This window comes from Chiroxiphia lanceolata, chromosome 10 (assembly GCF_009829145.1).
Source record: "Chiroxiphia lanceolata isolate bChiLan1 chromosome 10, bChiLan1.pri, whole genome shotgun sequence".
In the NCBI taxonomy this organism is placed as follows: Eukaryota; Metazoa; Chordata; class Aves; order Passeriformes; family Pipridae; genus Chiroxiphia; species Chiroxiphia lanceolata.
In genome coordinates this window covers 22,554,819-22,580,754 of record NC_045646.1, presented here as the reverse complement: position 1 = coordinate 22,580,754, position 25,936 = coordinate 22,554,819, and the positions used below count along the sequence as shown (strand labels likewise).

The following is a 25,936-nucleotide window of genomic DNA, read 5'->3' as shown; positions in this document are numbered from 1 at the left end:
CTGATGGCTCTCTCACAGTTAGCTGAGCCCTCCTACCATGGCAGTGACCCCAAGACAGGAACAGTTCCTCTGGCCTTCCCTTGGTGGTGGAGCTGCCTCTGTCCCCCAGGGCAGAGGGTCTGTGTGCTCAGGTACAGCCAGGTACCTTCGTGCAGCTCCTCCAGTGTGCTGCAGCCAGGACAGTGTGTCTGGAACCTGAGTGTGCTGTCTCCAAGGCATCCAAAAACCTCTGGAGCTGGGACTCAGACGTGAAATGCTCGTTTTGAACTGCGCTTTTAGACAGTTTTGAGTTGTTGCCTTTTTTCCCCGCAGGTTGCAGGCTCCAAGCTCCACAGCTGTACTCACTGCACGTACCTGGGAAGAGCTGCTCCCTGGGAAGTGGCCATCCTGCCTCTCTGCTCCTTCAGGCCCGTGCTGGGAGCGAACAGCAGCAGCTCCATGTGCAGGTAGGGCAGTGCTGTGTCTCCCAGTGCATGCCTGAGGTCACTCCAGGCCCTCCTGTGCCTGCAGCTGGTGCAGCAGGGCTAAGGGTGACAGTGGCTGCTCCTCTCTGCCTTGGGGGCTGGGGGTCAAATGCAGCTTCTACCGAGCAGAGCGAGCACAGGGCCCAGGGCTGAGCTGAGCTAACACCTACTGCAAGTCTGGCAGATAATCACAGAAAAATGAGGCCTCTGGAGGCCTCTGTTCCAGCCTGTGCTGAGGAAGAAGGATTTTCATGTCCCACCAGAACTGCCCTTTTTGTTGCTTGCCCTTCAGGAGGGGGCTGGCTGCACCTTCTCTGTACCTCCCACCTGTGCCCCAGCCTGCAGCTCTGAGACCCACCTGAGACCTGGCCTGGAAAAGCTGTGCCTTGGACAGTCTGGCAGAGGAACACAACAGGTTAGTCTGGGATCCTGCAAGCCAGGCTCAGGATTCTCCTCTCTGAGTCTGTGGTGCAGGCAAGTAGAGTCAGACTCCAAAGATGCACTTGGAGCTACACCTGAATGCACAGGGGCCCATCTCGTCAGCAGGGAGAGAGGTCACTCAGCTCTGCCTCAGGGCCTATGGAATGAGGGAGCCAAGGGAATGTTTGACCTTGAGCAATTAGTAACAGCTCATCTGCTGCAGGCACGGCGGGGGCTGTTGATTATTAACCACCAAAAGGGTTTAGAGAGGTGAACTGGTCAGACCTCAGAATTAAATGAAATATATACTATGATTTATTGATGGTTATCAGCCAAATCAAAACCAAAAGAGCTATTTCCATTGCCAAGCAGACCTCCATTAACGAGAGAGTGCCAAGTCTCCCTGCAGGGCCTGCCCCTGCTCATCCTCACAGTGGAATATTGGCATGTTTCTTCCAGGGACTGGCCTGGGATTTACTGGCCAGCACATCCAGGTCGTGGCAGATCCGCCTGCGGGTGGTGGAAGGCTGGATGATGTCATCAACAAACCCTGAAAAAATGGAAACAAGGAGAAACCAACTTGAGCAACCAGGGAGGGTTTGCTTCTCGGCCTTCTGACCTAGGCTGTAACATAAATTAGCAAAATCAAAACAATATTTGGAATAAGTAAATTCACAGGTTACAAATTAACTTAAAATAGCCTGGAAAGGAACTATTCCTGCATCAATAATTTTTAAATTTTAAATTTAAATTCACAGTTACTACTGTAAAGCTAGAGGTCAAAACAGTGGAAAAATTTGCTCCAGAGAGTCCTGGAGCACATAACTGAACTGGATCCTGTCCCTTTCTTCAGGTCACTGCTCTGCATCCAGGGCTGTCAACCAGATTGGAAAAGCACCTGTGCTACAGAAGAAAAGTTGTGAGATGCTTTCTACCATCTACAAAATTGAAAATGCACTTTTCAGAGCAGTCCCCACCTTTGACCAGGCTCTTTCCAGCTGAAGATGTGCGTTGTGTCTACATGTGTTTGTCCTTCACATGCACAAGCTGTGGTTAAGCCTCACCTTTCTGACTCAGGTCTTGCCTCAATAACTTGTTCATTAGCAAAAGGTTTCCTTAAGAGCTGTGTGCACTGGGAGACCCAAGCAGGGGACACAGTGGGGGAGATATCCATACCTCTCGTGGCAGCAGGAAAGGGGTTTGCAAACTTATCCACGTACTCCTGCTCCGCGTTGGCCTCCTTTCCTCTGAAGATGATCTGCACAGCGCCCTGGAACAGCACGGTGGGTCAGGGCCAGCCCTCTGCTGACAGCCAGGGCAGCCCTGGCCTCACCACCCTCCCCACCACGGTGGGCTGCTCAGAGCAAGTCCCTCCATCCCCTGTCCCCTCTGTGGCGCTGGGAGGGCGCTGGTGGCTGTGCCCTGGTGGGAGGGTGGCTGGGCTCACCTTGGCTCCCATCACGGCCACCTCGGCCGTGGGCCAGGCGTAGTTCGCGTCTCCTCTCAGGTGCTTGGAGCTCATCACGTCGTAGGCACCACCATAGGCCTGGAACAGAACCAAGGATTCACTCCCGGGATGGGATCTCACAGCACCAACTGCCTACACCCCTCCTGCAGCTTCTGCCAGGCCAGAGACAAGAACTGGGGCTGAACTCTACCCGCAAGAGAGCATGAGCATCCCCACTGCTGCAGCAGCCTCCTGGGACTGACAGCTCTGCCACTAGAGCCCCGAGGGGACAGAAAGGGGGCTACTGGTCACCAGGACCATTGTCCAGGGCAGGCACAGAGGGGTCAGTGTGTATCTGACCTGCAAGCCTCGACCTGCACATGCACTCACACCCAGCAGTCGGGGTGCCTCTGGAATTCCCTGGCCAGGGAGCGCAGCACTCGGGCTCTGCAGTGCTCCACTCTGCAACTGGAAGTGCTCCAGACAGCAGTGATGAACACACTGCAGAACTGCAGAGCAACCTGCAGTGCAGTCCCTGGCAGGGCAGGGCTGCAGGGCTGACAGGCACGGCGTGGGAACACTTGGAACAATCAGAGAAGGCAGAGAAAAAAGGAAAGTTCTTTTTTCTTTTTGCCATGATAAGCCAAAAGCCTCTCAGGAAAATGAGCAGGAGGGAAAAAATGAGCAAGGAAAAGACTAATCCTGTAAGGACCCAGAGCTTATGGAGCGTGGTGTCAGGTACCTTACAGAGAGAAAGGAAGAAATGAGGCAGAGTGTGGCAGGAGGCTGTGGAGGAAGAGGCACCACATGAGTGTTAAACCTGCAGACACAGCAGAAGACAGATGCTGTCGGTGCTGGGGTTGGAGGGGGAGGCTGAAGGGGCTGGAGGAGAGAAAGCAGATTTGCTGTGTGCAGATGGTGTGTCCTCAGCGAGGCAGGCCTGGTGACATGGGACAGTCCTGAGTGAAGGCATTCCAGGGAGAAAGCAGGGCAGAAACAGGAGGTGTCAGAGGGGTGCAGAGACAAGAGGAAGGAAGGAACTGAGGTCTGGGAATAGAAGAAATGGGCTCTTGTACCCTGACACAAAGAGGTGTTACCAGGTGGGGCAGATGGAGATGTGACAATGGGACACACAGACAAGGCTCCCTGGAACTAAAACTGCCACTGGTGGAAACAGGAACTCTGGAAGATCTCCATGGAATTATCCCAACTTACCTTCCTGGTGATGACAGTGATTTTAGGCACAGTTGCTTCTGCAAAGGCAAACAGCAGTTTGGCACCGTGCCGGATGATCCCACCGTACTCCTGAGCTGTGCCTACAAAGGACAAATATTTATCTCCCTCCAGGGAATTTGCAGAACCCCATCATCCATCATCAGCAGCAAACCTGGGCCCCACTACAGCCTTTTGAACATCCTGGAGGAGGTAAGACCAGGCAGTGTCCTCTGTAAGATACTGAGCAGCTCTGCAAAGTCTCTGACCAAGAGCAGCACCTGTTGGTGTGTCAGGTCACAAAGCAACACTCACCAGATGGTGCCTCCCTAGGAACAAAATACAGCATTTCCCAGACACCACATGTGACCAGCAATGGGAAACACAGTCTAGGTTCACTGCTGGTCATCCTTCAGGCCAGCCCAAGTTGATGGTCCTTAAAGACAGAAGGATTCTCTGTAGGGATTCTCACAGCAGGTGCTTCTGGAGAATGGTCATGGGCAGCAAACAGGACTGTAAGTCATCCACATGTCCCAAACACAGGCTACCTGACTGCACTGGAACCAGCAATCCCATGGAACCTATTTCTAACATTTTTGAATTTCAGACTGCTGGGTATAACTCTACAGTCAGTCTCCTGCAGTTTAATCCACCTATGGGCTTTTGCTTTCAGCACATGAGAAACCTCCTAAGGGTACCTGGGATCATCTAATAGATGTGGGGGGTTTAATGTAAGAATTTTAAGTAAAAATTCTTTGGTGAGATTCAGTAACTTACCTGGTTGTCTCTTTGGTGGCTTGGCTTTAATGCTTCCCCTCAAGTGTGATTTCAGGGTCTGATAATTTCTGCCTACACTTCACTTTAGTTTCTTGCCTTTCCCTGCAGCCAGTGGGACCTGCCTGGGCACAGCTGGGACACTGGGGGCACTCAGGGGCTGGGGAGCACTTGCAGATCCCGGGGTCTAATTCACATCTAGAACAGCCAGTCACTCAAAGTGCTTCCAGATCATTCAGTTATTTGAATTATTTACACTGGCACCCATGACCAATGAACATAAACTCTTTTCTAGCCACAGAGTCAGTCCCAAACTCTGTGTTTTTATCCAGCTACAGGTTATAGATGCCTCAAATGTCATCTCTGTGCACACCTATGAAACTGGGGGCTATTCAGGTGTTTGGGTGACTGACACTGAGATGTTCAGTGCACCACCACGAGCCAGTGTGACAGATTCCTTCTGTTCTGTACTGAACAGGGAGATGGGATGATGCCACCCTCAGAATTTGTTACGTGAGATTTCTAATGTTAATAATGGGCCAGTCTTGCCAAACTGCTTAAAATGGAACAATTTAGGATCACAATCAAGCCTAAGGTCTCCTCTCTTTAGCTTTCTCTGTTTTTTTTTTTCTCCTGCTTATGTACTTTCAAACCAATGTACTATTATGCAATGTCAAGTCACTACTTTTAATCAGCTGCATGGAGATAACTTGTGCCTGGATTCCAAGCAGCTCCCCAGATGTGGATTCCTGTGGTGTCCCCTGAAGTGAACCAAGCTGGTGCCTGGCCCAGGTCACAGGAGGAAGGTGAGCCCACAGGGGGAGAGGAAGGTTCTGTGACCCCTCTGGTGTTGCCTCACAGTTAAAACGTGCCAGCTGCAAAGTGTTAAAGCAGGAATGGAATGCTGGCCAGGGACACTTCAGTGCTGTGATGGCTGGAGAGCCTCAAGGTGACCCATGGTTTGTACAACAGCTCTGACATTGATTGGATCCTGTAATGTGTCTGTTCCTCTCACAGCCTGTTTTCTGAGGGGTCATGTTAACACTTCCTGCTCCCAGAGCCTGTGCTGAAAGCAAGCTCACTGCAGCCCTGTCCTTCCTCATGCACCTGCAGCCTCTAAACCATGGGCATTTTTAGCTGAGAAGGGCCTTGGAGCACGAGAGAAGCTCTCAGAGATGCCCAGGGGGGCTGTGGGTAACAGTCAGTGGCAACAAGAACATCCTTTTCCCCCACAGGTCCATTCTGTCACATCTCTGGGCAGCAGCTGAGGCAGTTTCTCCTGCTGAAGCAAAGCCTGGACAGCAACATGTGCCAGTATGAGCTGAGTAACTGCAGTGCTGAGTAGATGTGGGAATGGTGCCACAGCTGCCACTGCTCCCTGCCCTGGGCCAGCTGTGCCAGCTCTCTCCTCATCCTGCCCCCAGGGCTCAGGACAGGGTGCTGGGCTGCCTTCCCTGGCACTGGGGCAGCACAGCCTGTGCTGGGCCTTCTGCTGCCACAGTCCCAGCACAGAGCTGTGGGACTCAAACAGCACCTGAACACACAGCTGAGCACCCAGAGGGGCCTGGAGTCTCCTTGGAATGCAGAAATCAGTGTAACTTCCCAGCACTTCTGGCCAGGGCAGCATCTCCAGGCAGTGCAGTTGTTGCCTTGGACAGGCCACAGTCACAGCTTTGGGCAGCAGGACAGAGCTTTCCAGAGCAGGATATCCCCACACCTGGCCCTGGCAAACTGGTCATCCCAGTGTCTCCATCAGGCTGCTGGAGATTCCAGCATTAACTCTGTGACCTGTCCCTCTCCTGAGGTCACTCCAGGACCATGCTGGGATCCCAGAACACGGTGACAGTAGCAGGACAGTTGGGCACCATTTTCCTGCAATTTTTGGCATATTTCACCATCCTTTTGTGATGATTCCTGTATTTAGAATACAGAGTTCCTGTCCCAAAGAGCGGGATTTGAATACCTGCTTATATAAGTCTACCACAGTTGAGGTTTTCTCACAGTTCTTAAAATGTGTTTTTAGCCCCAGGAGTGCCCTGCAAGGCAAGGCTCACCTGGCAGGAATCCAGGAACATCCACAAACGTGAGCAGGGGGATGTTGAAGGCGTCACAGAACCGAACAAAGCGGGCTCCCTTCACAGAAGAGTTTATGTCTAAGCACCCTGAAGTTCAGAACACAGAGAAAGGTGTTACCAGTGACCTGCAGTAATTCAAGGCAACTCAAAAATCACACTATTTTAGCTGTAATGTCTTCTTAAAAAAAAAAGAAAGGTTATCTGGAGGTAATGTGGAGATAATGTGCCTGAAGTTTTCCTGGTTTAGAACTAAGATTACAGAACAAGCTACATTCAAAGGCTGATTTTATTTTTCTAATTCCTGTGCACAAAGACTTTATGTCCCAAAACAGAGCAGTTTAATTACAGTCTTGTCATTTAAAATATTTTTTCTGTAATTTTCTCTTCATTGGTCTTTTTTAGATCAGTCGTATTGAAAGGTTACAGAGCTCCCCATTAAAAAAACCCAAAACATTAAACAGTCCAATAATATTTTGAGAAAGACCAGCATTTCTGGTAAACATGCTGCAAAGTGTTTCTGTTCTGTTTCAGTGCCATTTAGAATTATATTATGCACAATTATATTAAACCAAAAAAAATTTTGTATAAAAGCATCTATGGGAAGCATTAAAAATAGTTGTTAAAATTGAGAATATCAAGTGAAGATTAAATTAATATCAAAACCTTCTGTCTTGTATCTTGACAGGCATATCTTGTAAGGATAAGAAAAGAATGAAACATCATACTTGGTGATCTGATTGTCCCAAACACGAAGCCACAGGAATTAAAACCAAGGATTAAACCATAGAGTTCTGACTGGAGAAGGTCACTTCAGGAATTACTGAGTTAAAGAGAGCAAAGCCCCTGGACAGTTTAAAAGGGTGATCTTTAGAGCTGCACGTTGTACCTTCATATCTGTACCATTTGGGGTCAAGAGCCCCACACCTGAGGGTCTGAAGGCTTTGCACTGTTCTGGCTACAGGGAGGTAACAAAAAAAGTCCCCTCACCCTACAGAGGAGTTTCAGGGATTTTACTGCTGTGGAAGGAAGGGGGCAGTTCCCAGGTTGTGGTTAATCCAGTGAATTGCAGGCTGCTCTTCCACCCCCCGTGTGTGTGCTGGATGCAGCACTCTTGGATTACCTGGGGGTGAGATCACCCTGCTCTCACAGCTCACAGTGAGGGTCAGGACAAAGTGGTGGAAAAGCCCTGAGAAGGAGTGGAACAGCACACAAACCAAACCAACCCTGGAGCCAGATCCCCTTCCACAGCACGGGACAGACAAACAGGCACAGGCACTGCAGTCAGTCTCACACTGCACTCTGACCTGATGCCACCTTGGGTTGGTTGCCCACTATCCCAACAGTCCGTCCATTCATCCTGGCAAATCCAACCACGATGTTCCTGGCGTAGGACGGCATGATCTCGAAGAACTCCCTCTCATCCACAATCTGCAGGGGTGAGAGGCAGGCAGGGCCTTATGAGGACAGACAGATGTGTATAAATACACAGGCAAACTCTGTCACCTTAGGATGGGAACTCTTAAACCACTTCAGAACTTGCAGAATTTTGAAAGAAAGAAAGGGAGGGAGGGAAACCTTTTAGTCTTTGCAGCCTGTAGTCCTGCACTTCCCTGAGAGAACATCTTTATGACTGTGGTGAGCCTTTTTCCTAGCTTACAACAAACTAAAACTTTAAGTCAGATGTTAAGAACTTCTTTCTCACATGTTAATTAGTGGCAGACTTAAGGAACAATTTCCAGCGATGAAACAGCACCTCACGGAGCTCACAAACAGCCACGGCCCCTGCAATCCCTCTCTGCACACCTGTGGTGGCTGCACTTCTCTCTGGGGCTGAGCTGGGTGTGTGCCCTGCCCAGTGCCATCCCCAGCGCACGGAGCACAGCACAGAGATCCCGCTATCCACGGAGCAGCAGCGACACCTACACTCGGCTGCTCCTGCCGGCATTCCCGGCCCCAGCCGTGCCCACACGCTGCGCTCTGCCAGTCAGCTCCCTTGCCTCAGCCTCAGAAAAACTGTGGAAAATGTAAGTATTTCTTTCCTTAATACTTCTCGAAATCTCTGGGAAGGTTTGGGGTTTTTTTCCTTATTCACTTCAGGACTTTTTTAAATGCCACCTTTTAACTTTCAGTACACGTAGTGCTGAAACTCAGAATGGAAGAATCCAGAGATTAAAAATACCCTGAGCTTGCTTTCTGCACTAAAATGAGTCTAAATGCAGCCAGTTACAGACTGAATGTGTTGGCTGAATGCACAGTGGGGAGAGACAGTCAAAGCAAAGAGAAACTGTAAAGGTCCCACAAACACAGCTGATGAGCTGCCTGTGTCACTCCTGGCTCCAGCAGCCCCCTGGGAACCCTGGCTCCACTGCTGCTCAGCATCCCAGTGGAAGAAGGAGCAGCTGGGAATTTTAATATTCAGAATTTGGACTCTGAGGGTGCTCTACAGGGGCTGTAACAGCTTCAGGTGATAAAACTTCTTTTACAACCCTGTTCTCTGCCCAGTGTTTATCAATGGATTGAGTTGTTAGACCTGGGAAAGTGAAATACTCAAAATTAGGCAAGAGAATTACCAGCATTGCCTGTCCTGCTTTAATAAAACCTGTTATTTATACACTGGCTTTCAGATTTTTAAAAAAATTGTAGGATGTTCCTTCCCTGCCCCCTCCCCGGAGATCTGCCTCACTTAATGAAACACCAGCTCGGGAGTTTCCAAGTGCTTGACTGGTAATTTAAACAAATAAATATATATTCTTGTACAGTGTGTGCACATAACTGTCTCTCAGCATAACCAGGGAAGGGTAAATCCTCGCAGGCACTCTGGGTAGTTTATTACTTTTATTAAAGAGTGCCAGAATTCAAGGCAGAGAGAACAAGGTGCAGGGAGGGGCAAGTGACAGAACTCAAGGGGAAAGGGCTTCAACCCCAGAGAGAAAACTGAACTACAGCCTCCTTCACCTGCACAGCTGTGCTGCAGCATCAGGGGTATCCTGAAAACAAACCTCAGGATTCCTTTCATTTGCTAAAATCTTTTGTTTCATGTGTTAAAATCTGTTTCCCCTGCAGTTCTTGTTGTCCCTTTACTCATGGCTACTAAACAGGTAAAAACGGCCACTTGTGAAGACTAAAATAAATAAATAAATCAATCACAGTGTGCCTGTTCAGTGCCACTCTGCTGGTTCCTGAGAGCCATTCAGCCCCAGAACACAAGCCCTGCACTCTGCTCCCAGCCCTGCAGACTCACAGAGTGGATGATGTCCAGCATGTCGTAGGCTTTGGTGGATTCAGTCGGGACCACGGTGTCCAGCTCGGGAACAGGGCGGTCACTGCGGAGAGCAGGGAGGGAGCCACGTCATCCCAGAGCAGGTGGACACCAGGACCAAAACCCTGGGTGAGTAATCTCAGACACTTCATGGGAACCTCCTCAGATACAGGGAAAAGAACCAGTTCTCCCCGTCTGGGGCAGCCTGACCCTGTCCCTGAAGGAGAGCTCTCTCCCACGGGCCCCTGGGCTTGGGAAGGGCTCTCCTGGGACAGCAGGGACCAGCCCGGCCCTGGGGAGCTGTGGGGCTGCAGGGGGCACTGCTGGGACATGGGACACGCCACAGGGAGGGGCAGCACCAGTGTCAGGGCAGGAAAGCAGAGCCTGCGGAGCTGAGGGACAGCTCCTGTGCCAGCCCTGATCTCCTGCAGCCCAGGAGTGCACACTGACCCTCCCTGCCCACACTGAGCCAAGGGCACCTTCCCATGGCCACTGCCCCGGCCTCCAGGCATCCCTGGATGGGAACACACATCCTCACTCAGTTTATTCCATGGCATGGCTGCATTTAAACACCTTTGCTGTTCCTGCCCTCAACAGGGACACACTTCACATGCAGCTCCCTGTCACAGCCACAGCATCAGTCCCCTCCTCCCTCGCTCCCAGTACCTTCAGCACTGGCAGCCACTGGTCTTTGGATTCACTCACAGTCCCAGTGGGGGGTCACTTTTTAGGAGCCACCACTGAGGTTTCAGGGATCAGCATGTCTGTGCCATTCCACAAAAATACTGATCCGTGTTTGTTACAAATGGTGTTTCTGTGGAGTTCCTACTGAATAACTGTTGTAACAATGCCAGGATTTAGTGCCATTAGAACAGGACAGCACAAGGCTCTGGACACCCAATTTAAAACTGAAGGAAGGGATCTGCGGTTTGTCAAAATCAGCCAAAAACTCTTACTGCAGCCCTGTGGCTGTGTCTGTGCTGCTCAGACCCACGGGGTGAGAGGCACAGCCCTCACTGGGAGGGGAAGAGATCCAGCTATTAGTGGAATAAAGGGGACAGCAACACTTCAAGTGGTTCTTCCACAGGATTACAAGTATTGCAGGCAAATGCCTCCATAAAACAATACTAAAACCCCTTAATCTGATGAAATTAAACTGACTTTAACAGACTAAACCCCAACCTACAAAAGATTCTAAAACTCTCTTGTCCATAAAGTAGATAGGGATGTGCTTCAGATTCTGCCTGTGACCTGTGGTGCCCCACAGGATAAGCAAAGTGGAAAAATTAAATCAGTGCTCCCATAAATTCACAGTGCTGTGGAGTGCTGAGGGAAAGCATTAAAATAAATAACCATCATCAAAATGTAGACATTATCCAGGATACCACGTTTGAAAATCTCCTTCAAACCACCCTGGACAGAGGACACCTGGAGCTCACTGCTGGGGCCACTGGGGTTGAGAACTGTGCCTCTGACAGATCCCACAGCAGGGAGGAACTGCTGCTCCTCATCAGAGCCTCACCCACAGGGACACTGGGTTCATTCAGTGCAGAAGGGAAACTGCTCTTGGTTTCCAGGAGTTGGCAATAACCTCCTCCAGAAATTCAAACTTTTACACATGCAGGTAAAAATCACACCCTGGAACACACCAAATGCCCTGACCCAGAACCCTCCAAAGGGAGGGGACATTCACCATTACACAACTTGCCTCTGGAAGGAACTTCCACCCCTTTAGAACCCAGGCCACTGACAACAAAAACTCCACCAAGTTTCAGCAGCCAAGACTGACATTTTTCAGCACCAAAAAGAACTTGCCTACCTAGAGAGACAAACACACACACCAAACTGCCCCACCAGCCTCAGGACTTCACACTGAAGGCAAAGGTAGGTTACATTTGATTTGCATAATTTGTGGCAAGTTTTTGTGGTGTGAAAATGATGCAAAAAGAAAGCAATTCCTCTAGAGAAATGGGCTGGGGCTGGAGCACCCTAAGGATCAAACACATCAATCCCAAGCAAAAGGAGTCTATTAAGATGTCAGTATGTCCAGATGAAATAATACCAATCTGTGCATTAGGACCACAAATGGGAGAAATATTGGAGATGCTGCTGTAAAACCAGGAAATTTAACAATTAGATCTGTCTTCACATGTATAAAGGCCACTAATTTGAAGTTCTTAGTACAAATGGCATTTATTATTCTGTGATCCTCTAACAGTGTATCAAGCTGTCTCCCTTAAGAAATAATGAGCTAATCTCTTATACATTAGTAGCTACAACATAACTGACAGCTTCTCACAAGAAAATAAACCACCTGTTATACAGTACCTTGATTTTAAAAATGGACTGTTGTTTCTATAGTGAAATAAAATACCATAATCGAGTCTACAGAGAGTGATTATCCAAGAACAGCTTGTTGAATTCTTAGAAAGACCATGATAACCTCAGAAATAACCCCCCAGACTTACCAAATAATACAAGAGATTTACTTTGGTTTACCACTATCAAACCAGAACAGTCTTAGAGATCAACACCTTAGAAAAATGTATGACCAGTAATTAATTGACCTGTCTGACCATGCTCCAAAAGGAACTGGTGAATTTATTTATCCAAAAGTGAACAAAGTATTTCAGGTGATCTGTAAACTCACCCAAAACCATCTCCCCAAACAAACTGTTGCAAAGCCACTGAAAAGCACAGTGAGGCACGAAGAGAAATAACCTCCCTGACTGCCACGTTGAAATGTTCATGCATGCAAGGCCACAGGACACATCACACACGTGTGAGGAACTGGAAGGGGCAGACTGAGGTGCCACTCCCACCCAGGGGAGGGGCACAGCTCTGAGGGCTCCCTGTGGGAAGGGCTGAGCTGGGGATGTACCCCAGACCTTGGGTCAAAATGCTTCTCCTGCCCTGCCAGTCTCTGCCTGTGGCAGTCCCAGCAAAGCTGTCCCCTCAGTGTCCCATGTCCCTCCAGCTCCTGGAAAAATGCCCTGATAAAAGTTCACACGGTGACTGTTGTTCCCCTCTGGCAGGTCTGTCCTGTGTGACGTTGTCAGCTACACCACAAGTCCCTGACACATAAAACTTCTGCCTCCTTGTGCTTCCCCACCTCCAACCCTCACAGGCAGAGCTCACCCAACAGACACAACTGACAACACAGGGCAAGGCCTCTCCACTCGTGCTCACCGTTTTCTCCTCACTCCCTGGTTCAGGCACCCCCTGTGCAGAGGTGGCTGCTCCCCCTGCTCTGCACACAGAAATTCCTGCTCGGGAATTCCAGCCCAGAGTGAGCACAGCTGTCCACGTGTGTGGGGGGACACTGCCACAGCCACGGGGCAGCACTGCCACAGTGCCAGCACACTGCACTTGTGTCTCTGCACCCCTGGGGCCAGAGAAGCCCTGGCACTGGGTGTTCAGAGCCATCTGCTCTCACCTGGGATCGTGGCACTCACACACCGGGGCGGGGTCACGGTTGCTCAGAGGTAAATAATTAAAGAACTCCCGGAGGTTCAGCAGAGCATCGATGTCGTTCTCAAAGGCTCTGTGGGCAACTCCTGCACAGAAACAGCAAAGCAGGTTTGGAAATTACTGTGCAAGGTTTCCTTTTCAAATATATACCGATAAAGATACAAAGAAGCCACAGTAAAAATCTTTAAACCTGAGCCATGAACAATTGGGAGCCTTAAGCCACCAAATCTGACCAGCTAAAAATACCTAGAAAATGTGTGGCTATATCAGACTTCCTCTGTAACAGGTCTGGATTGTTGATCTCATGTTTAAAATAATGTGGTTTATCAGCTGTCACAGCCTAGCTGGGTCCAGCCTTCTGGAATTCTGTTCAGGTTACTGTGCTGCACTTGAGCACCACAATTTTTTTACAATGGCTGGATCTGGGCAGCATCTGTGTGTTTGGGTTTGGTTCATCATCAGCTCCGTTCACACAGAATTTGAGATCCCACAGTCATTTGAGCCGTGAGAAGATTCATGACTCAGAGTTTTCCCAGAGGGACAAAACGAGGAAAAGAAGTGCTCCATCTCACACTGCCACTCCTTTGGAGTTGAGCACTTCAATCAATCACGTCTGTGAGCAAACAAGGGACTGCTGAGAACCTTTCAACTCATGCAAATTTCTGGAGAACAACCAAATAAAAACCCCACCCCAGGCCAGCTTTGCTAAGCCCTGCCCTTTGACAGTCTTCCCACTCGTAGGATCTTCTGTGGATTTGCTACTTTCTCTTCCAAATCCCAGACCTCTCCCACACTCCCACTTTTCCTGTTTAGTGTTCCATTACTCAAACAGACCCTCAAGAGAGCCACATACAGAGTAAGAACTTGTGCTTAAGCAGAGCTTTATCACTTCAGACTAATCTGCATGAGCCAATCAGCAGTTTAGCCAGGACACCTCCTCTGTCATTCCTGTGAACACAATCAGCCTGCTAAGGAAGCCCCAGCTCTCACCAGACACAGCAGTGTGTGTCTTGGCCCCCCCGAGCTGCTCCTGGGTGACATCTTCATTGGTGACAGACTTCACCACATCAGGGCCGGTGATGAACAGGTAGGATGTGTCCTGGGCAGGGGGAAAAGCAGAAACCCACAGGGAATGCAAGAGCCAAGGCTGAAAAGCATGAGGGGAACAGCCACAGTCTCCAGAGACTTTCCCCAGAATAAGAGCAGAACAGAGGGAAAGTTTCTTATAAGTCCTGCATTACATTAAAAATCCACAAAAAATGCAATTATCCTCAAGCTATTTGGGAAAGCATTTCTTGCCTTTTCATGCGAAATAAACTTGATCCAAAGCAAGAGACCATCTCAAAAAACACCCGTTCCCACGTGGTGAGTTGGTATCTGACAAGGTCCCCAGCAGCAGGTCCTGGCACAGCAGCTCCACCCTTACCTTGACCATGAATGTGAAATCAGTTAAGGCAGGGGAATACACAGCTCCACCAGCACAGGGACCCATGATGAGGGAGATCTGGGGAACCACCCCAGAACACAGAACATTTCTCTGCAATAGGAAAAAAAGACATCTGGTTTTACCAGGAAAGTGCATCTTTATATCTGTGCCCAGAGTCTGCAGGAATTCACAATCATAAACAGAATTGTTTTATTTCCTGGGAGACAAATATCTGGAGGCAATGCCTTGATGCAAGTAGAACCCAAATGATTTTGTTGCTTCTGTTTTGCTCCTTTCTGTTCCCGTGCACTTGATTTCCTACACACCATGGAATGACTGCAAAGGGAGATGGAATGAGTGACCTCAACAGATGCTGCAGGGGCAAAAACTGCACTGGGGAGAAGTGGATGTCCCTGAAATTTGAATGTGATCAGAGACACACATAAGCTTTACTGACCAGCTGTGGCAGGGGGTTGCTGCACCAGCTCAAGTGCACACAGAGGTGAAGTGGTGCTGCCCAACACAGAGGGTGTGGTGTCCAAAACCAGCACCTGCACTGCTCAGTGCTCAGCTGGGCCACAGCTCACCCTGGAACTGCTCCTCCCACACTCACTGTCAGCATCTGACTTGTCCCCCCCACCTGCTCACATTCCTCCTGAAGGCACAACCACGATGTTCTGTGCACACACTCCAAAGCAGTTATGTTTTGATAAGCATATAAAATAATGTCAGCACGGGGGGGAAAAGAGCAGCAGCGGGTCTAGAGGAAAAATTCTTGCATTAGCCACAAAAAATCGTGTAGAAACATAAAACTTTCACCAGTCTGATCAAGGCTGGATATCCCCCACCAGCAAGGTTAACACTGTACTGCCCACTTCTTTGAACAGAAACCTCTGACTTGCAGCCCTTTTTCCCCCCACACTGACCTACCATCCTGACAGAACAGGCACTTGCTGCTTCTGATCTGAGCTTCTCAAGTTTTTTTCAAGTGCATAGTGTTTGATTTGCTATAAGTCCCTCTTTCTGCAGTGGAAATCCTCCCCCTTTTACCAACTCTACTGAAAACAAATCTGGTGTGTAACTCTTCCCATGTCTGCACTGCAGAGGAGACACAGGGACAGCTGGAGGGGGGTCACAACCCCCTAACAAAACCCTGAATTATGGTGCCCACCTTTCTCAAGCTCATAAATGTTCAAAGAAATTCCATCCTGATACAGGCAATTGATAATTTAGATGTAAACCAAAAAGTTAAGTAGTTGTTTGTGGCTGTCTTCCAATTAATCAAATTGCCTGTTCTTTGTCTCTCGTGACCAAAGCCTCTCCTTGGACCACAGAGCTTTGCAGGGCTCAGCATCACCCTTGTTTAACACATGGACCTGAGCAGCACAGTGATCTGCCCAAAGCCAAGAAAAGAACCAAGGTCTGGGGCTCACGAGCTGCTTTAGCCATTGGCTGAAACAGAGCGATAACCTAAAGTTTACTTACAAACAGGCTCAAGTAGGGACAGACTTTGTCCATCTCCATGGGTGCCAAGCTCCCTGGGCACCCAGCAGCCCACTCACCAGGAATATGTCTGCATAGCCTGCCAGGGACTCCACTCCCTCCTGGATCCGGGCTCCTCCGGAGTCGTTCAGCCCAATCACGGGGGCTCCCACCATGGCAGCCTGATCCATGATCTGGGGATGGACACAAACCCCTCCTTACTGACCCCAAAGCAACAAACCCCAGAACGTGCATCCCCGAGAAAAAAAACCCATATGTGGCAGGATCTGAGGTGCCTGCTCAGCTTCTCCTTCATTCACATTAACTCTCAGTCTCCAACTCTCCCTGAAGTTCACGTTTGGCCTCAGTCAGACTGGAGGTGACAACACACCGTGAATCCCTCCCAGGACCTTTAGTATTTCTCTGCCTTGCCAGCCCTGCACCTCCACACTCAGCACTGGCTTTGGGTGATGCACAAAGGGACACTGCTCTGTGAGTGACTCAGTCACAGGAGCTGGACCAGAGAGGGCCAATCCATCCCTGTTCACAGGGGGCCTGCACTGCACCTTAAACGCCCCCTCATCCATGTCTAATCTGATCCTCCAAGTTTACTGCAGTGATGATGTGTAATCTCCTAAGCACTATATTCTAATGCTTGATTATCCCTCTTACAAGTTCTTTGGGAAGACTAAACTAAATCTTTGCTCCGGAAATTCAGAAACATTCCATTTCTTTGATACGCAGCAGTGAGGGAGAGCAGTTAACTCCTGCCTGGCCTTCACCTTTGCGAACATTCAAAAACCCCAAGTCTTCAGCCTTCATATTCCCCTTCACAGTTCCAGGCCAAGCACCATTCACTCAGTCACACTGATCTCTCTACATCCTGTTTTTGAGGTCTGATCATTTTGGTTACTTGCCTCAAGATCATAAACAATACTCCAGAGAGAGGCTTAAGTGGGAGGATTGAATTCCTTACATTCCTTGCATAAACTATTCCTGATTATTGGATTCCAGTGAGATGTTTGCCATTTTGATAACACTACATCACTAGCACATTATGTTAAGATCTGTTTTGACATCAAGCTCTGCTTCAGCTCCTAAATAACCTTCTGTAAAATCACACATGGTCAGTCAATCCCCATTCTGCATTTCCAAGTTGCTTTTCCCTGCCCACTATTGGGCCTTTCAACCACTGTTACAAAATCATATCCTATTTCAGACAATCTTAAACTTATTAAGAGTTTTACAATTCCAGTCCTGTCTTTCAGAGTGCTTGTAGCATCAACCTTGAATTTTATATTGCCTAGAAACACAGAAACCATACTAAGTCCCACCCAAGTCACTAGTGCCCAAAATTCCAGCCTGAACATGGTTCTGTGTAGTTCCAGAGTGGTTTGTTCCTACGAGCTGTCATTCTGTGGAAAACAGGGGTTCTTGCTGCTTTGTATCCTAATGTCTACTTAAAAGCTGGAATATCCTGGTGGCAGACACACAGAATGGCTTCACAATTTAAATGCAATCCCACATTTCCAACAGATCCATGTGGACTGCAAGCAGCCTGTGAGCCAAGACTGCCCTCGTTTGCTGACAGGGACATTACACAGGGAATGAGCAAATGCCTTACTGAAAATCCCTGGAGCTGACATGTGTTGCTTCTTCCTAGAAAGCCTGTTGTCCTGTTAGAGCAGATTAGTGAAACAAGTTCACTGACACTTTGTGCTGTTTCCCAGGGACTTATTTATGGATTATTTATTTATTTCAAGGCCTTTCTAGACAGCGAAGTTCATCCTAAAACACACAAAGACTGAGGCCCAGAGCAACTGATGCATCCAGAGCCTTCAGACTCTGGGGCCCACCACTGACACTGATGCTCACCAGGAACAGCACCAAGCAGCAAGGACTCACACTTTTCCCTAGTTCTGTGATCAGCACTCTCCCTGCTGCTTTAGAAATAAGAGATCAAAGAAAACAGCAGAAAACATCCCATCCCTTCCCAATACAGACACTCAAAGCTCCCATGTGAAAGGATAATTCAAGTCTTTCCCAATATTAAGGCTTGGTAAAGCCAAGCCCAAAGGCTTTGTGTTTTCAATTTTTACACCCCTCACTGCTGAGGTGCCTATGCCAAAAAGTAGTTATTGCCATAGGAGAAAAGGCCCTGTGCACAAAAATCCTTGTTTCTGATTCCACAGCAAGAAAACTCAGGAAGCTTTTCCAGCCCACAGCACTCAATACTCAGGCATGAATAAGTTCTTGTGTCCCCAGCCCTGGGATTCAAACAGCAACTTTTCCAGGGAGACAAGCAGCCAAACAGGAATAAATAGCCACAAGTGCCTGATAACAGCAGCTCTGAGGATCAAGGTGACCTCCAAGTTGTAAAAATGTTTATCTCCAGACTGTTTACTGGTTACATTTGCTTTTTATAAATATTGTACACTTCCACATCCCATTGTTTATAGGAAAAAACTGCTCCCAGCTCATTCCACATCTCTCCAGTAGTGACTAGTTAATTTATATTTGTACTTGGCAAGTCTCTTGTCTTTTGTAGCACAACTTAATTTCAACACAGTGTGTGTTACCTGGAAAAGCTCTCTTACCCTGGAAAAGCTTCCAGAGGGTACCTTCCTGCCCTCCTGTGTGTTCCCACCTGAACTGACAGGAGGACACAGGCGTGGTCAGGTTGCCATGGCACCAGAGTCAGTCACAAAACACTGTCACCCGAGTCATTATCACAATGAGACTGAAAAGAGGACACTGACAATTTTTTGGGTTATTTTCTCCAGTGAAGTATTACCTTGCAGATCTTCTGGGCATGAGCTCCAGATAAACTGCCTCCAAACACAGTAAAATCCTGGAGGAAAAGCAAATTTCCAGATTAGGAAAAGAATCACTTCAGTAGAATGCTGTCAAATACTGCAAGTAAACCACACAATCCTACAGTGTTCTGTGTTTGGTGTGCTGCCCCAAAACAACTGACTCCCTCAGTGCAGCCTGGAGATCAACCCAGCTCAATCCAACCCTCCTTTCATAAAATAATAAAAACCTGACCACGTGTCACCATTCTGTATTCATGAGTTATGTCAAGAGTTGACTGATCTTTTAGGGGGGCTCTGGGGGCTGTGTCAGCCAACACTGACTGTTGGTGCTACCCATGGCCTGAGAGTCAAGATCTCTGTCTAATGAGCAACAAGAGGCCCTGGACTGATCCAGAGGGAAAAGGGGACGTTTACACCTCCTGGCACCAACAGAGCCCAGAACCAACCTGTGGTGAGGTTCTCTGGTGCATTCCCACTGAGTCTCACTCTCAGAGAAGCCCCAAAAGCAGAGGACAGCTCAACTATGACTAGCAGCTGAACCAAAGAGGAAGGAGCATCTCAGGTGGCAGCTGAATTTGGATGGGGAAAAGGCTGTTAAATATAAATATAAAAAGAACGGGGTATATCAGGAAGGGGCACTTTTAAATGCTTTTAATATAAAAACTGCTCCCTGTGTTCCTGTAAAACCAAGGTTTGTGTCAGGCCCCTCTCTGAAGTTCAGGCCCACACAACAGTGTCCCTCCTTGGGAGAACCACACAGCCAAGACAAAACAGGCAGGGTGCACAACTGGCTCCAAGGTGACACAGCAACAGCCACTGTGGCCATAAGGGCAAACAGAACAAAGGCTACTTTGTGGCCCAGAACAGAGCAGCACTTACCAGTGAGCTGAAAGAAAGCCTTTCTTTCACAGTGGTAATGCTAACCAGGATAGGTCTCTGCCTCTGATGTTTCCTCTAAAATATTTTCTTTTTAATTTTAATATAAAAACTATATTTTAACATAAAAAGTGTATTTTATCTATTTACAAGCTATCTGTCACAAGCTCTTTTGGTTATTCTCGTCTGAGGGTGCCTTTCTTCCTCCCACAGGATCTTAGGCCTAACTTATTAGATCTTAGGTCTAGCTTATGCTTACAGGTAGCAGGCAAACAGGAGCATTGCTACATGACCACACTGAACTAGTGTGACTTTATTTCAGAGGATAAGTTCATGCTGTTCACAACCAGCAGCAGAGCCATACCTGGCTGAAGACATAGGCCAGCCTGCCATTGATGCGCCCCCGGCCTGTCACCACACTGTCCCCAGGGTACTGCAGAGAGAGCAATTCCAGAGGGTCAACAGGAACAGCAAGGCAGCAGTGATGGCCACCAAAAACCCCACAAACTCAGCCCCAGCCAAACCAAAGAGTGGCTGGCTCCCTGAGAGGACTGGCCTTTCGTGTTTGCAGTGGGGGCTCCACAGGGATCTTCCCCAGCCCTGAAAAGGAAAGCTGGAAGTGACATCATATTTGTTGTGTATTAGTGTAAAGATTAGTGAATTTAGCAGTTTCCCTTCAAATTTCAGCGCATCTGGAGTTAAGGCAATCATGTCCTTAGAGACAGGATGTGCCTTTTATTAGGACCTGATGTTTCTGAAAGAATGGACAGAGTGCGTAAATCTTTGAGGTTTTGATACAGGATAAAAAACAAACCTGGAAAGGTCAAAAAATATAATTACAGTCACTCAAATGCTTCAACTTGACCTGTCCCATTTTTCACCCTGTAAATAATGGAAGAAGAAAGAGGTGGAACAGGAAATGGAGCCTCTGAGTCTTAAAATGTGCTCAGTCTATGTTGTCTCACTTTCTAGTAAAGAAAATGTACAGAAGTCTTTCAAGAAAACAATAGAAAAGAAACTTTACTGGGCTGCCATCAAGGAATTTCAGGCACTGAAATGTTTTTTGTTGTTTGGTATTGAAAAAAAAAAAAAAAAGAAGAAAAGTGTCTGGTGCAGGGCCCACTCTGAGGCCATTTATCCCAAGGTGGCCTGTCCCCAGGAAGGTCACACCTGCCTGGGGACTGTCCCCAGGAGGGCCACACCTGCCTGAGGACTGTCCCCAGGCTGCACACACAGCTCTGCTCCCAGACACAGCTCTGTAAACACAAGGTGCAGCTCTCTGAAAGGGGAATTCTGAAGGACAAGGAAGACATTAACCCTCTTGCCACACTCAGGGCTCTCCTGCTCCTCACTTTCATGTTATGGTGGGAGACTTTGGGGAGCCATGGATTTTCCCTCTGTGGGAGGAATCCCATGTGAAGAGCACCAACAAAGCTCTGCAGCCTCCTCTGCTGTTTAAAATATGAACCTAAGACAATACCCAGGGAGGCATTAGAACCAAACAGGTGACCCTGTAAAAAAAGGATCAAGTTTGAACAACGGAGAAGTAAACTATGTAAGCTGTTAAATGGAAACTGAGAGTAATTAAAGCAAATTTGCAAAACAAATTCGTAAATTAAAAGAAAACAAAACAAACAAAAGAAATTGCACGCCCATTTTCAACCAGTGGGCTGGCTGCAGGGCACAGGACACTGAAACAAGAGTTACAGGAGATAAAAGTACCTTATTCTTACTAGAGTCCATTCCAAAGTCAGCACATCTGTGTTCCACAAACATGTCATATTCATCAAAGCTGTCGGGGTCCAAGAGCAGCAGAATTCGTTCCCTTGCTGTCAGCTTTCCCTGCAACAGAGCAAGCAACAATTAACGGAGCCATCAGGTGGTTCTGGCTGTTTGTTGACCCCCAGCAGATGCAGTTTAATCAAACAGAGCCTCACTTATCTGCTACATTGGGCCCATTAAGCAACTGCAGGCCCCCAAAGCTGGAAATGGCCTATATAGTGATTATCCTCCTGAAAAACAAACATAATGCAAGCCAGACTCTGAAAAGAAGGCTGACTGTTGGAGCAGCACCACCACAGGAGAAAGGAAACAATCTCAGAGACTTTTCAACAAGATATAAAAGCATCATGGCTATTTTTGCCTACACATTTAAATGCTGCTGTTAAGGCCTTTGTTCTATTCTTAACCATGGAGCCCTTCCACAGCTAAACCAGTCCTTCCCAACTGCTCAGGGCTCAATCCACCACGCTCCACACTGGACTGCAGTGAATGAGAGGAAAAGGGAAGTACGACAGCCTGCAGGGATCTTCTGACAAAACCCTCTTGTGCTGTTTGCTGCTGGACACTGCTATGGGCACAAGCAGGGCAAGGGCCAAGAACTCCATGAACTGACCAGATATGCAAATCCCTTACTCTGTGACACGCAGTAACAAATGACTGCAAAGTTCTTTATATCTTCAGCTTCCAGCAAAGTTACTGCCAACCCGGGTAAGCAGCTGTCTGCAAAGGGAGGGCACCTGGATTGTCTTCCTTAGGGGATGGTGTGACTCTGCACCAACAGGACATTAAAACACAGCTCAGGCTCTCTACAAAACATCTGACCAGTGGGCCAAAAAGTTTATGAAAACCAGCAAAGGCAGGAAGGCCTAAGGTGAGCCACAGATCTAATTTATATAAAACATAAGCTGTTTGAGAGCCCTGGACAGGCAGAAACGCTTGTTTATTGTGTGTCAGTGTCCTGGACGTAACTCAGTGAGCATGAACTCCCTTCAGATGTTGTATTTGTGGGAGGGAAACTGCTGACAGACTGACCACTGACTGATCCTTCACGGGAATGGCCATTCCCACCTCCTTGGTGCCTACAAGTCATCGTGATACCACTGGGGCCTTGCACCAAACCCAAATGGTATCCCAGCAAGAAACAATGAACACAAATAGGAAACCTCTGTTGTCACCCCAGCCAGCACTGCCCACATTCTGAACAGAGGCGGGAGATTAAAGACCCAGCTGTTGTCATCCCTCCCATCTGTCTTTACCTTATTTCCACTCCTCTACTCTTTGCTCTCATCCCTCAGAAGATCAGCTTACATCTGTAAGAGCAGTGTAAAGATGAAACTGTGCTGGATGGTGATTCCAAACCCTGGGCAGCGTTAAGCTAGAACTTACCATCCCACGGCAGGCATAACTTGCCATTTCTGTGTCCACTACCCCCCACACACATTACAGAGCACCCTGAGGTAAAGGTACTAGCACCAGAATTGTTCTTTTAGCTGCCCAGGCTTCCAGGCACTGCAGTGTCTGACGCCTTCTGAGCAAAGTTCCCTAGAAAGGGGCCTCTGCAGCTGCCCCGAGGGTCCCCACACGGAGAGTCCCGGCCGGGCCCGCGGGGACACCACTCCTGCCTGTCTCGGGCCCGCGGGGACACCGCTCCTGCCTGTCTCGGGCCCGCGGGGACACCACTCCTGCCTGTCTCGGGCCCGCGGGGACAACGCTCCTGCCTGTCTCGGGACCCCTGTGACGCCTCTCCTTGGCGGCTCCGCTCCCAGCCGTGCCGGGCACTGAGGGGCACGGTCCCGCCTGCCCGTGGCCCGGCAGCTCCGCTCCCAGCCGTGCCGGGGCCGTTCCCGCGCCGCCCGCGGCTCACCCGCTTGTGCTGGGCGTCGATGCGGGCCTGGCCGCCGCCCAGCAGCGCGGCGCGGCGCTTCTCCTCGATGCGCTGGGGCACGGGGGGAGGGCGGGCCCCCGAGGCGGCCCGGGACAGGCACAGGGACGCGGACACGGACGCGGACACGGACACGGACACGGGCAGGGCCGGCCCCACCGCCCGGCACAGCGCCCGCACCGCCGCCATGGCCCGCACAGCCCAGCGGCGCCTGCGCGCCCGCCCCGCCCCGGCCCACACGGACAGCGCCGGGCACAGACACGGCCCCGGGCACAGACACGGCCCCGGGCACAGACACGGCCCGGGCACAGACACGGCCCCGGGCACAGACACGGCCCCGGGCACAGACACGGCCCCGGGCACAGACACGGGCACAGACACGGCCCCGGGCACAGACACGGGCACAGACACGGCCCGGGCACAGACACGGCCCCGGGCACAGACACGGCCCCGGGCACAGACACGGGCACAGACACGGCCCCGGGCACAGACACGGGCCCGGGCACAGACACGGCCCGGGCACAGACACGGCCCGGGCACAGACACGGGCACGGCCCCGGGCACAGACGCTGCCCCGGGCACAGACACGGCCCCGGCCCCGCTCCGGGAGTCCCGGGCCCCGCGCAGGCCGGTACCGAGCCCAGCCCTCCTCAGCCGGGCCGTTCATCGCTGTTTTCATCGCGCAGACAAAACAACGTGAAAATGCATCAGCTTTGGCCCCTTTCCCGTGTGTTTGTAGGAAAGGCCGTTGTGGCGTTTCACGATTGGGGACGGCAACCAGAGGTGTTTGCCCGCAAGATTAGCGGTCCCCTCTTTCTTCCGAGCGCCAGAAAGGACTGATCACGAAAACAGTCCCTGTGACACGGGCTGTGAGTATCCGCCGCCTCCCGTGACCAGGCGCTCTGGCTCCGGTCCCTGCACAGCCGGGCAGGGCCCAGCCCAGCCCCGAGCCGCGAGCAGGGGGCGGGCCGGGGCTGGGGAATACGCAGCGCACGGGGCCCTCCCCGCGGTGATCCGCAATCCACAGATCTGATGTCATCGCTCCAGGCTGCTCCGGCCTGCGAGCGGCCACCTGTGCTCACAGCATTGTTCCGCCGCCGACACACGGCCCCCGACACACGGCCACCGACCGACACACGGCCGCCGACACACGGCCCCCGACACAGGGCCCCCGACACACGGCCACCGACCGACACACGGCCACCGACCGACACACGGCCGCCGACACACGGCCCCCGACACAGGGCCCGCCGCTCCGGCAGGGCCGGGGCAGTGCTGCCCGACCCGTCCGTGCACCGAGCGTGGGACACGAGCACGGCCCTGCAGATACCACGAGGGTAAGGCTGAGGAATCTCCCAAAATGGGAATTCTTGGATTACGCAGCATATCCTAGCTGCCGTACAATGACTCGTTTTGGAAGGGCTCTCGGGCTCCAGTCCAGCCTCCTACTCACAACACACGCAGCACTGAATTCATACCAGTTTTCCAGGGCTTTGTCAGCTGGGTTTAAAAGTCTGCAGGGCCAGAGGCTGGCACACCTTTCCCAGTCCTGGTTGCGGAGCCTGACTGGCCCCATAGGGAAACTGATTCCCCTCCCACCCCTTCTTCTCAGTACCAACCTGCCCTGTTCCACCTGGGGACAGCTGCCCTTGTCCTCTCACTACACCCTCCAGTCAGAGGGGTTAGTGAGGGGACACAGATGGGCTCTCCAGTACCAGAAAGCAGCTCTTGGGATGTCCCCCAAGTCACAGAATCATAGAATCGACTGGGTTGGAAAAGACAGCCGAGATCATCAAGTCCAACCCTTGATCCAACACCCCTGTGGTTAGCAGACCATGGCACTGATGCCACATCCAGTCTCACCTTAAAAACCTCCGGGGGACGGTGAATCCACCACCTCCCTTGGCAGCCCATTCCATTGTCTGATTACTCTCTCTGAGTCTGATTACTCTCTCTGTAAAAATTTTTTTGTAATATCCAACCTAAACTTCCCCCAGTACAGCTTGAGACCATGTCCTCTTGTCCTACTGCTGGTTCCTGGGAGAAGAGCCCGACCCCCACCTGGCTACAACCTCCTGTCAGGGAGTTGCAGAGAGTGATGAGGTCTCCCCTGAGCCTCCTCTTCTCCAGGCTGAACAGCCCCAGCTCCCTCAGCCTCTCCTCACAGCACTTGTGCTCCAGTCCCTTCCCCAGCCTCGCTGTTCTCCTCTGGACCTGCTCCAGTCCCTCCATGGCCTTTCTGAGCTGAGGGCCCAGAACTGGACACAGCACTCCAGGGGTGGCCTCACCAGCACTGAGACCAGGGGAAGAATCACTTCCTTGGACCTGTTGGCCACACTGTTCCTGATCCAGGCCAGGATCAATTGGCCTTCTTGGCCACCTGGGCACACTCTGGCTCCTGTTCAGCTTCCTGTCAATCCACACTCCCAGCTCCCTCTCTGTCCGGCTGCTCTCCAGCCACTCTGTCCCAGCCTGTAGCGCTGCATGGGGTTGTTGTGGCCAAAGTGCAGGACCCGGCACTTGGCCTTGTTGAACCTCATCCCGTTGGAA

General features: G+C 50.3%; 1 protein-coding gene across 4 annotated transcripts; it reads right to left on the bottom strand.

Annotated features, from left to right (window-relative positions):
- Positions 1 to 1,176: 1,176 nt before the first annotated feature.
- Positions 1,177 to 24,040, bottom strand: PCCB (propionyl-CoA carboxylase subunit beta). 4 transcript variants are annotated; one of them, XM_032698454.1, is made up of 15 exons: positions 24,022 to 24,040; positions 21,445 to 21,564; positions 20,087 to 20,155; positions 18,825 to 18,881; positions 16,111 to 16,224; positions 14,549 to 14,659; positions 14,113 to 14,221; positions 13,088 to 13,208; positions 9,634 to 9,715; positions 7,697 to 7,820; positions 6,372 to 6,479; positions 3,547 to 3,647; positions 2,332 to 2,430; positions 2,061 to 2,154; positions 1,177 to 1,434 (listed from the first exon to the last, which is right to left on the bottom strand). In XM_032698454.1, the coding sequence occupies exons 2-15, from the start codon at positions 21,496 to 21,498 to the stop codon at positions 1,313 to 1,315; spliced, it is 1,365 nt and encodes a 454-aa protein (XP_032554345.1). In that variant the 5' UTR covers positions 21,499 to 21,564; positions 24,022 to 24,040; the 3' UTR covers positions 1,177 to 1,312. The 4 variants fall into 4 exon arrangements, with proteins under 4 accessions (XP_032554345.1, XP_032554343.1, XP_032554346.1 ...); XM_032698452.1 differs by lacking the exon at positions 24,022 to 24,040 and adding an exon at positions 23,369 to 23,594; XM_032698455.1 differs by lacking the exon at positions 24,022 to 24,040 and adding an exon at positions 21,660 to 21,680.
- Between the last annotated feature and the right edge of the window lie 1,896 nt (positions 24,041 to 25,936).